This window comes from Pipistrellus kuhlii, unplaced genomic scaffold, assembly GCF_014108245.1.
Source record: "Pipistrellus kuhlii isolate mPipKuh1 unplaced genomic scaffold, mPipKuh1.p scaffold_m20_p_6, whole genome shotgun sequence".
NCBI lineage: Eukaryota > Metazoa > Chordata > Mammalia > Chiroptera > Vespertilionidae > Pipistrellus > Pipistrellus kuhlii.
The window spans coordinates 18583685-18595687 of record NW_023425562.1 but is presented as its reverse complement, the minus strand read 5'-3'; the positions used below and the strand labels follow the sequence as shown (position 1 = coordinate 18595687).

Sequence of the window (12003 nt, the reverse complement as noted above, 5' to 3'; positions counted from 1 at the left end):
GGCATGATGCCTGCTATGAGGAGAAGGAGTGAGGCAGAGGGATCTACAGGAGTGGTGCTCCTGACGGAAATGAGGACTTGCCGGCTCCCAGGCAACTGGGAATGAAACCAGGGGAAGCAAGGCTTATTCTTGCATGAATCTTTATGCATCGGGCCTCTAGTGTGTGTGTGTGTGTGTGTGTGTGTGTGTGTGTGTGTGTGTGTATGTGTGTGTGTGTGTGTGTGTGTGTGTGTGTGTGTGTGTATATATATATATATATATATATATATATATATATATATATATATATGTTAAAACATTGGGGGCCAAAATGAACAGTTTGGTGTCTAGAGTTGGAGTAGTTTTTTTAGTTCTCCCTTTGGGTAGTGCCTGGATAAAGGGAATTATATGATCACCAAAATAATTTTCAAGTTATTTGAGCACTAGAAGCCTGATGCATGCAGATTTGTGCTAGAATGGGCTTTCCTTTCCCTGGCTGCCTCACTGCCTTTCCACTGTGGCCCAGCCCCTTCCTACTCAGGCCCTGGGAGCTGCCTCTTTTTGCACTGGAAGACTGACTCTTTCCATTCTGGGAGCCACCTTTCAGCTCCAGCTCTGCCTTCCCATGCTGCCCAGAGGCCCTGAGAGACTAAGGGTGGGGCAGAACGCCTGTGTCCCGCCCCTATCACTTGGTGCCTGTGTATGCAAATTAACCCCCATCTTTGTTTGGTTAATTTGCATATCACTCCTGATTGGCTGGTGGTGTAGCAAAGGTATAGTCAATATACATGCTTGTGTATTATTAAGTAAAATGCCAAATCCTGCTGACACACAGGGGAGACGCTTTGTGATGCAGCAAGAAGCCAGCCACAAAATCTACTGTTGTAGAGAAGAGGACACACACCATCTAATTGCAGTAAAAGAGCTCCCAGAAATGCAACACAATGACTTCCACACAGAGGCTTCTGATGCTCAAGGATAAGGATTTCTACAATAGAGAGGTGTGCTGTGATATAAGGAGAGTAATCCAATATTCTGCACTTAAAAAATCTATACCTATATGATAATCCATGCCCGGTGGTGTGTGCTTGTGTGTGTAGGTAGGTAGGTAGATAGATGATAGATAGACAGAAAAAGTCAGTTTTGCAATCTAGGAATTCCCTGTTCAGGAAAGTAATAAGTCCATTTTCAAATAACAGTCATTCAGGGTCACTCAGTAATGCCTCATTCACATTTTAGAACAAGACCATTCACCCATAGTTGAGTAGACTTATATGGGATACAAGTGCACATATGAAATAGCTTTATACCAATTTCTATGTTGTGTCTTAGAAGAAAGATATGAGGTGGAACAAAATGCTAATAAAATGAGTCATTCAAAAAAAGAGGAATTACAATATGCTTTCCAAATTTCATTCAATAACAACCTATAATAATTGTAGGAACCTTTTTGGCTTTACTTTGGCAATCTCTTAATCCGAGTGGTGCATCTATAAAACATTTACTGTTGCTGCAAACAATGTCTTTGTTAGGGTGATGTGTTTTTTCCTGGTTATTTTCTTTTAGTTTATTTTCCAAATTCACTTATTTTCATCCATTCTGATTTTAAATTTATCTCACTACTTCTTTCTTATTCAATACGCTGCCTAAAAATATAAGAGGCTAACAATATTAGAGACATCTCATGAGTTCCAAAAGATAAATTCATACGAAAGAGGAAAATCTGGTCAAAGTCACCAGAATATGGCTGCATCAGAGATTTTTGCAAAATATGGCAAAGATATGTACATTGATTGAAGTAGTCGCTACTGACATTAAGCTGGCCTATTGTATATGTTACATTACTATTTCCTGTGATAAACCCACAAGGAAGATGTTACTGCCCATACAACATGAATAGAGAAACTGACATTTGATGAGTTTGGGAAGTTTTCTAAGATCACATAGAGATATTAAAAGAGAAAGCTAGGATTAAACCCCTGAATATGAGTTTCCCGAAGACCCACAGAATTTCCCTGCTGTGTCCAGAGCTTAGAGGCCAGTGAGGTCAATCCCACTGAGGCCCAGGGACAGTGAACACAACCAGAGAGCACACACCCAGGTCACGGCAGAGTCCAGCCAGACTGATCCGATCCTTGTTTGCTTCTCTCTTCTATAGGGTTTGGACTGGTTTCCCACCCTGAGACACACTGGAAATGAGATGTTTCTAGAAAACTGATTTTTGGCATTAGGTTAACCCCCCCCCCCCCCCCCATAGAATTAGCCTAATTTAAGCCCTTTTGAAAATTATATCCACATTCCGGGTCAGGAAACATTGGCCATTGGGTGATGTTGCTTCATAAATACAACCTTTTTAGACCTCAAGAATGCCATCATTGTCTTTAGACATAACTTAAGGAAAGCATAGAGATGATGATGAAGCATTCAATTCTAATTAACCTTTCAGCAAACAAAGCCTTTATTTATCCCTCTCTTTTAATTGTCTTATTCACTCCTATATTCAATTGTTCCAGCTTGCATACTAGTATGACGTCCTATACTGGGGAGTATCAGTAAAGAGAACTTTTTCTTCCTGATGGAATAGCCTTTCATGGTTATAACACTTACAAAATTGAGTGTAAAAGTAAACACATTCCCTCTATAGTGAATTCAAGTGTGGTCTAAGACAATGCAGGAACAATGACACTCACTGCACCCTTCTGGACATTTCTTTACATGGGGACACCATTCAGCCTGCACAGTGGATGAGTGAACAAAGGTTGTGTGTCTACAGGTAACAAAACAGTGAACATTCAACAACTCACCCTCGAATTCACCACTTCCAGGGAGACATTCTGAGGTGGGGCACTCGGCACTGAAAAGGAATAAAACAAGGTGAGATGGTTACTGCCAGGTCAGGAAAGAGAAACTGTATCACTCAGTTCATATTTCCCAGTTCATACTGACAAGCAGGTAGGTTGATCCAGGTGGGTGGCACTTTAAAATTTTCCTGGAGAGGTTTTAAACACAGGCACCCTGGATTTGCTTATTTCTACTCACTTGGTGGGCCAGCTACCTGTCTAGGGAGCCCCAAATACTAGTAGGCAAGAGAGCACCTGCCCTGATACCAAACACTGACATTTAATTACAGCTTTCTTGAGATAACCTTCCCAGGCAACCAATACAAACACACAGGAGGTTTCCTAGAGTGGCTTTAAAAGCTTAAGATACGGTGCATTTCAGCATCTGCATGGTTTTAGGATGAAATGCGTCATTCTAATGGTCACTTGTGTTGCTCAATCCCTTTAATGCAACCTTTATTATCTCTTAAAAGGTGAAAAGAAGACATACACCTCCTCTCCCCCTTTTTTTCAGCTGTACGTGATTAAACCCCTGTCACAGATGCAGGTTCCCAAATGGCATCTGGTGAGTTGATTCTGTTAACACAGGAGCTGTTTATTTTGCTTTGTGGATTTTCTGGGAATTTTGTTTCTCTTGCCGGCACTTTGATTGCCCCCTTCATAGAATAAGGAAGAACATACACAGTTTCCTCCACAATATGTATCATGAATATTTACTATAGTAAAAAGCAAACAGTCTAGCATGTGAGAAATTCAAAGACAACCATTGCCACGATGGCTGTTCTGCAGTCAGTCAGCCACTATTCTAGAGGTCTTAGGTGAATCATAAAAAAATAAAGCTCTCTGTCCCACAATAGAAATAGAAGTAGCAGTTAATAAATGCTTTATATATATTAATCCATAAAATGAGTAGTACCTCTCCTTCTTCAGGATGAATAGGTGAATTTCCCAGGGAAGAAATGCTCTTAGCATTTTCAATAATTTTTTTGTCACGCTCCCTCTTCTTATACTTAAACATGGACAATATCTATATTTTACTAGGTTACTTATGATTGACCCAAAATTTAATTATGTTATACTCTGATTTTAGCTTCTGAAATATAATCAGCAGAATGGTATGACATATGTATTATTATTATATCCTCTAATCTGACATCTAACAAATAACTCAATGATTAAATAAACAAATGATTTACTTATTTAAATCTTAGCTCCTGGGCCTTTCTGGACAGGATGGGAATTGTAACCACTTATTTTGTTTTAATTTTTAACTTGTCTTATTGTTTGATAAAGACTATAGCTAATGTAGCTTGTGATAAGTTGTTCACTGGACACTTGTTTTTCATGTGTTACACCAACAAATATCTTTAAAATATATTTCGTCATTTAAAAAATAGATGTTATTTAATTTGTTTCCATTCATATTATAATTTTCTTATAATATATAAAATATAAGCCCCACAGAGGTCAGAATTTTTGTCCCTTTTGCTACTACATCCCCAGTATCAACAGGAGTCCAGCCTATCAGGCGCACTCAGCCAATAGGTGTTGGAGAAAAGTTGTAAGATATTTAAAAATATTTTTTCATATTCAGGGTTTCACAAGCTTTTGTCTTACAGTTATTTAAGTTATAGCATATGTATAGTAAAATGCACAAGTCTTGCATGTATGACTTGACAAAGTTGTCTGTGTGTTCCTATTTAAATATCACTGAGGTCAAGAAATAGAACATTTATAGTCCCTTGGAGCTCGCTTGCATCTCTTCCCAGTCGTACCACTATTCTGACTTCTAACTCCATCATTAGTTTAGCTTGTTGAGCTTACTAAAAAAGAAAGCAGAGTTCTTTTTTATCCAGGCTGCATAGTTTGCTCATTATCAGTTTCTTCCATGTTATTGCATGGAGCAATAGTTTTTGTTTCTGTTGTTTGCTTGTTGTTGTTATTTATTTTTTATTTTTAATCCTCATTTGAGGATATTTTTCCATTGATTTTTAGATAGAGTGGAAGAGAGAGGGAGAGACAGAGAGAAATACTGATGTGAGAGAACTGCATTCATTGGTTGCCTCCTGCAGGAGTCCTGATCAGGGCCTGGGCTGGGGAGCAGCCTGCAACAGAGGTACATACCCTTGACTGAATCAAACCCAGGATCCTTCGATCCACAGGCCATTGCTCTATCCACTGAGTCAACTGGCTAGGGCTGTTGTTATTTTTTAATTATTCCATAGTATTACAATATAGAATATGACTATTCTGTTTTATATTTTCCACACTACTGACAAGTAATATTTGGACTATGTCCAGTTGGAGGCTATAAGACTAAATCTGCCTAATATTCTTGCACATGTCTTTAGATGGACAATTGCTCTCATTTCCTTCATTATATACCAAAGAGCAGAAATACTGGCAAAGTGCAAACCCCAATAGGGGGTGAAATATGCTAAGCTTCAATAGATATAAACTTGACCAAAGTGGTTGTACTAGTTTACACTCCTACTAAAATGTAGCAAAGTTCCAGGTGTGTTATATCTTTACCAACACTGGGGATTTTCAATTTTTAAAATTTTAGCCAGTTGGTAGGTATATTGTTTTTATTTTTATTTAATTAATATATTGGGGTCACATTGGTTAATAAAATTATATTCCACATGATAGAGTAATATTTACATGTCATATACTAATCATGTTAACCCACTTTTTCACAATTAATTTTAGAATATAATTTCTGTAAGATGGATTTATGATAGATGAATGAATTTTGGAGTAAGGATAAATTTACTTAAAATCACCACACATTTTTTTCTAGGTACTGGTTAGTTGATAGGTAGTAATAACCCTCAATTGTCATTTTAATGTAAGTTTCAAAATAGTATTTCCAGAAAGCCAACATATATGAGAAAGGATTCCTATATTCATTTTTTTTTAACCACTACAACTTGATAAGTATCAATATTATTTTCTGTACTGGGGACTGAAAGCCACAAAATCTTAAAAGTGGGTTTATACCACAGTGTTGATGTATTTTATCTATTTTTTGACTACATAAATCTCTCTTACTATCCATTGATAGCACACTGACTATTCTTGCTTTAGTCAGGAAGGAAAGTAGAAAATTTGTTCTATAGCAATGTTTGCTATTAATCGAGAAAGGAACACACACATTGGCATTGATTACATTTAGTAAATACTTGGATACATGCCATGCTCATGTTTTAGGTGTTTACATGAATTAGCCTATTTAATTTTCAAGCCTCCCTTTTAATCAAGGAGAAATGGGCTTGCCTGGGAATGGGAAGTAGGTGACTATTAAATGCGATTAAATACATATCTGTATGATTAAGTACATATCATGACCTCACCATGCACAGCTTCAGTAGAGGAGAAGACATCATGCTGAAGTGGTGAGAAAGGGACTGGGTGATAGGGAATGGAAGCCAAAAGTATAGAGTTTTTTGTTGGAAACATGATTAGACTGTATAGATGAATGCAGGCATGTTCAGGGAGCCCACATGAGAGGGTCACGAAGTTCCTTTTTCTCCTTCAAATGTATCTGAGAGAGAAAAATTGGGGTCCCTTGCACAGTGTTGCTTGTTGGGTAAGGATCATGAAATCCTTTGATATAATGACAGGCATTTTCTAACTCCTAAATTTCTACAATTCCATTATCATTAACATTTCTGAGTGATAATTCTTGGACTAATGAGTAATAATCTATCTTTCTCACTATGACATTTAAAACGTAAATGGAAAATAAGGCCACTGTCTTATAGTTCAGAGTGTGAATGAAATCTCCATAAATTATGCAAAATATTAATTTTCATTTGTTTTTCTTTTCTTTTTATAATTATAAGTTGTGAAGTAATTTATTCTGCCAACAAATATTCTGTTCTGTCTTCAATAACAGAATCAGTTGGATGGGCATAAGAATTACATTAAAAATGAAGAGGTGTCACACATAGAACATTTTTTAAAAAATGGATTGCAAATGAGTTTTACTCATGTGTCATTGTTGCACTACCCTTAATGACATGGATGCCCTTCACATCCCACTGATGTTGTGTGAAATGTAGGCCAGGATACTTTTCCAGATTAAAGAGTAGTGGATTGGTCAAGGAATCATGAGCTAAAGTCATTTTTTTTTAAATTCAAAGATTAATAATTTATAGAATTACACATACCAACATGGAAACCAGTGCTGAGGAGAAATAGCTTATTGCCTTTTAAATATTCATGGAGGTCACATCTTTGAATTTCTACACCTGCCTGAATTTTCACTGACCCCACATCCTATACTCTGCTGTACTTTATTTTCACTTTTATTTACTTTCCCATTGCATTATTATCCATTTCTTATACTTATATTTTACTCTTCTACTGTTTTGTCTAGTCTATCCTCTTTATGAAGTCTTCTTCCTCTCTTTTATGAAATTTAAAAATATATGTGTAATCTTTTATTTGTTAGCATGGGACAATTTAAGTGTAAATGTTTTATATGCAGCTGTAATACTTTCCGTGTTGAATTATTTGGCCTAAATCTTTATGCTATACTTTCAAATGAAGGCAAATATGGAGAATTTCCATCAATTAAAATTGTGATCATCTACTCTTTTTAAGAATGAGAAATAAAAGCAACATGCCAATGAATATAGTCCAAATGTGTTTGTGATAAAAGAAATAGAGGAAAAAATGCAAAAAAAATAAGTTTGAGCTTCTGGGCAGTAGTCACATTTGAAGATTACCTGTAAGGACATCCTGTCTTCTGAAAGTTTAAATGTGAGCGTAAAAGTTTGAGTGAAGTAGCTCAAATTCTAATGTATGCTAATATATTCCAACAAGTTTTAGTTGGGAAACCTTGAAAATGAAATCTCTAACACAGACACCATATTATTTGATTATGGTGTGAAAGTGACATAAAATATGTGTAAACATGACATAAAATATGACATGAAATAGTGACATAAAAAAGTGACATGACAACTATGTGAGTCAAGTGTTACTGGCTATAACTTACCATCAGAAAGCGTAACCACCATCACGTCGTCAGTAGAGACTCCTGGCCCATAGCGATTATAAGCCAGAAATCGAAGACTGTATTCTGTGAATTTTTTCAGACCTTCCAGCTTATAAGACAGTCCATCAACCTCTATATTCTGGAGACATAAAACAACTGTTATTCAGGAGGCACATGGAAGTAGAAATAGCAGCCATTCTGATTAGTCAGTAAATTGGATATTAGTCTCCTACTCTCACCACTACACTTGGAATGAATTGTTGTAAAATCTGCTTGGGACACTAGCTCTCCCACAGAAGCCCAGACCTCTCTGCAGACTCCTGGTGAAAACAGCACTGTGCTGCTTTCACAGACATTAAGTTCCAATCTGTTTAACACCACCTAAGGTGTTGAATAGAGTGGCCACACTGAGACCCTGACAAGCAGGAGGCAGCCATTACATTCAGGGGAACAGAGTGCTGCTCCTGCACCCTAAGTGGGTAGCTCTTCGGGAATCAGCAGACTTCCTTCCTCCCTAGTGGAAATAGACTCTCTGTCTCTTGAAACTGACAGAGAGTTTGCCACCATTTGTGTCTGCCTGGATGCTGTGAGGCAGGCTGGGGGTTGCTTTCAGCCTTTCAGCACTGCAGAAATGAGGTGCTGAAGGTCAAGGTCACTGAGCAATCGCAGCCAGTTTGCTCCAGAAGACCCATTATTTAGCTCTCCGCTAGGATCCTCTCACTCACATCTATCTTGGCTAACATCATTTTGGGATTTATTTAAATGGATTGGTGATATGCATTATTGAAGAGCTAAAATATGTAGAAAAGTAGATAGAATAGAAAGATGAAACTAAGAGCTAAAGGGCAAGCACAGAGAGTGGAACAAATGATTACATAGGAGGGACTCTTAGCGATTCTTATTTTACAACATGACTTGGGAATTAGAACTATTTCTGAATAAAACTGCTGCAAAAACAGCTTTTAAATGAAAAAACCTCTATCACACAGCTTATGGGGAAGCACGAAGACCACAGTAGGCTTGGAAACTTCACAATGACCTAAGATCTCGGCTGTCCCATGGTCATCTCTCTGTCTTTCCCATTTAACTACATGCTTGCCAATACAATTTTTCCCACGTGAATTTGAGAATCTGGAAGTAAACATCCCAATAGTCATAAGCCCTATCCAGTTTGGCTCAGTGGATAGAGTGTCGGTCCATGGACTGAAGGGTCCTGGGTTTGATTTTGGTCAGGGCACATACCTTGGTTGTAGGTTTACCAGCCCTGGTCGGGTGTGTACAGGAGGCAACCAATCAATGTGTCTCTCTCACACCACTGTCTCTGTCTCTCTCTCTCTCTCTCTCTCTCTCTCTCTCTCTCTCTCTCTCTCTCTCTTTCTCTCTCCTTTTCCCTCTCTCTAAAAGTCAATGGAAAAATAGCAATAGTCATATCAGTCACAAAGGAGAACTGCTGAATCTCACGAGTCTCCCTAACACTGTCACTCTTACTTTATCTGAAATCCAATTGGCTTATTCTCAGATGTCTGTACTAACCACAGATTAGGGGAAATGTAAGAAGGAGACAGGTAGCCTTCTGGAGTAAGGTAGACTGAAAAAAAAAAGTGACAGGTGACAGGTTGATATGGAGAGAAGACAGACACACCATCAAATAGATAAGAATGAAAATAGCAACTTGGGTGATGACATTGACAGTAAGATAAATTCTCCCTTAAGGAAAGGACTGCCAATACAAATGCTTCCTGGGACCAGATGGGTTAATACAAATGTGGTTCCACTGGCCTGGGCACTTATCATACATACTCACACAAAACATTGGTATCCTTTCCAATTCATCTCATTACCCATTGGCCTCTCTCAGCACCAGAATTCAATTAAATTGCTTAACATCTCAAGTAACAGGTACTTAAAAACTGATCAGCTGATTAATTAATATTCTGGACACTGGACTGGACATCAGTAGCTTACAAGCACCCATTTCTCCAGCCCTAGAGCCAAACCAACAAGTGGCAGCAGTGGGACCCATTCCCTTGCCTACCTGTTCCTTCCCAGTAGACACCTCAGTGCAGAACAATCTGTAACCTTGAACTGGACCATTTGCATAGGCAGGGGGTTCCCAGGTAACAAGAATTGAGGTAGGTGAGGTAGATACAGCTTGCAGGTTTTCTACGGGCCCTGGAACTTGCACTGTGTACAAGAGAAATGAATTAGTACAAGAGGGTTCTCTTTCTCCAAACATTCAGAATTGCATATTTTATGGTTTGAGGAAATTATAGCAGCATGTAGTATCTTTAAAACCATACAAAATAAGAATATAAAACCATAAAATACATGTAGTAACGTTTTAGAGTTATTTCTCATTTTCATATTCAGAAGAGGACTTATATTCATCTACATTTCTTATTTCATTTTACAGTTGAAGAAACTGGTCAAGGAGTATAAGCAACTAGGATAATAGGAGGAAAAGAGGGTTTTTAATAAAAATTCTTCATGTGGAGAAAGTTCCACCGTGCCAGTGTGGCTTTGCCTATGTCTTGCTAATGACTGCGGAGGGAAAAGAGAAACTACCATGAGAATACTTGGGCATCTTGGCTCCACTTATCATGCCAGTCAGCAGCACGGCTATGGATAATTGACCACACTTATTGTCTTTAGTCAGCATTTGAAGGTCTTGCCCAATTCTGGGTCCTTTATATCAATTGCAGGATTTAATTTTCCATTTTACTTTCTAGTATTCCATTTACTCTCATAACTGTTAATTCAATCAAGGGTAACTTCCACATCAGCATAATTGGACAGCACAGGTCTACATTTACTTAAGCCTACACTGTGTCCAGATGTATTTTAAGATCAAGAAATTTTCAAATGTTAGAAAGCTAACATGGTGGGAATGCGGAGTTTTATGTAAAATCCCTGGTTGGGTCTGTGGTAGTACCCTGTTACCAAATCATATATTTGCAACAAAATATATAATATTTACACCTAATAGAATTATTAAAGACTACCCATAGTTTAGCATAAGATCAGGTCTGGGTACAAAATGAGTTAAGAAAATCCTTCAGATTCCAGCGTTGCAAATGTTGAACTTGTGCCTAATTTTTTTTGTTTATGCAAATATACCTAAATATAACATGTATGGATTGTGAATGACAAATGGAAAATAGCCATACTATTACAATCTAAAATAAATAAAGTCTTAGCACTGCAAGTGTAATTATGTTAACTGAGCATGCCGTGTATGTTTTTGGGTACCACCTAGCTTTGGACAGCTGTACATTTAAGGTCCATATTATAGTTTTTGTGAGTCTGAACTTCCATATCAAATTATCATATGGCTGACACATCTAATGATACCTTTCTAAGATCGGCCTGGCACCTATGTCTTAGGATCATTTTTCAGAATTTGTTCCATGAAACCCAACAACCTTAAGGCATTACTGCTCACACATTCATTTTGGGAAAATAAATATATTCATGTCAGAAACACACATTTTATGTCACTTTCACATATTTTCCCACCAGTTTTCAAATCTTGAGAACCATTATTACTGACAATAGCATTCTTTTCACCCTTACAAATGACTGTTAAGAACTTCTTCAAAACTTACTTAGAAATTATTTTAAACCTACAATTTTAACAATGAGAGTAATACAAAGAACACCCACATTTCCTTTATCCAGATATACCCATTGTTAACATTGCTCTGTATATTTTATCATTATCTACCTCAATATACATATGTAGTCTTTCTTTCTATATGTATTTATAGATTGTATTACCACCTATTATATATATATATATATATATATATATATATATATATATATATATATATTATGTGTAGTAAGTGATAAATTCTACCTATAACCTATATAAATACATATTTTGAGACTATCTATTTTCTCTTGATAGAAAGAATATATATACATATATATACATATATATATACATATATTTCTCTATTCAGATTAAGTTATACACATCTTAGCTCTTTACCTGTAAATTTTAGTGCATATTTCCTAAGAGCTAATGTGTACGTGAATAATATAGTTATTAACTTCAGTGCATTTCATATTCATTCAGTAGTTTTATCTAATCTTCATCTGTATTGCAATCATGCCAACTGACCCAGTGTTGTTACTGATGTAACATTTCTCTACCTTTTCCTTAGCTGGCCC

The 12003-nt window shown here is 37.0% G+C and overlaps 1 protein-coding gene across 1 annotated transcript in view; it reads right to left on the bottom strand.

The window, feature by feature from the left end:
• Positions 1-1613: 1613 nt before the first annotated feature.
• Positions 1614-12003, bottom strand: part of LOC123651536 (netrin receptor DCC-like) — a 129006-nt gene continuing 118616 nt past the window's right edge. The window contains exons 5-8 of the mRNA XM_045574600.1: positions 9863-10011; positions 7828-7966; positions 2784-2833; positions 1614-1625 (exon numbers count right to left, since the gene is read on the bottom strand). Of these exons, the coding sequence (XP_045430556.1) occupies positions 1614-1625; positions 2784-2833; positions 7828-7966; positions 9863-10011 (350 nt within the window). The remainder of the gene's footprint in view (positions 1626-2783; positions 2834-7827; positions 7967-9862; positions 10012-12003) is intronic.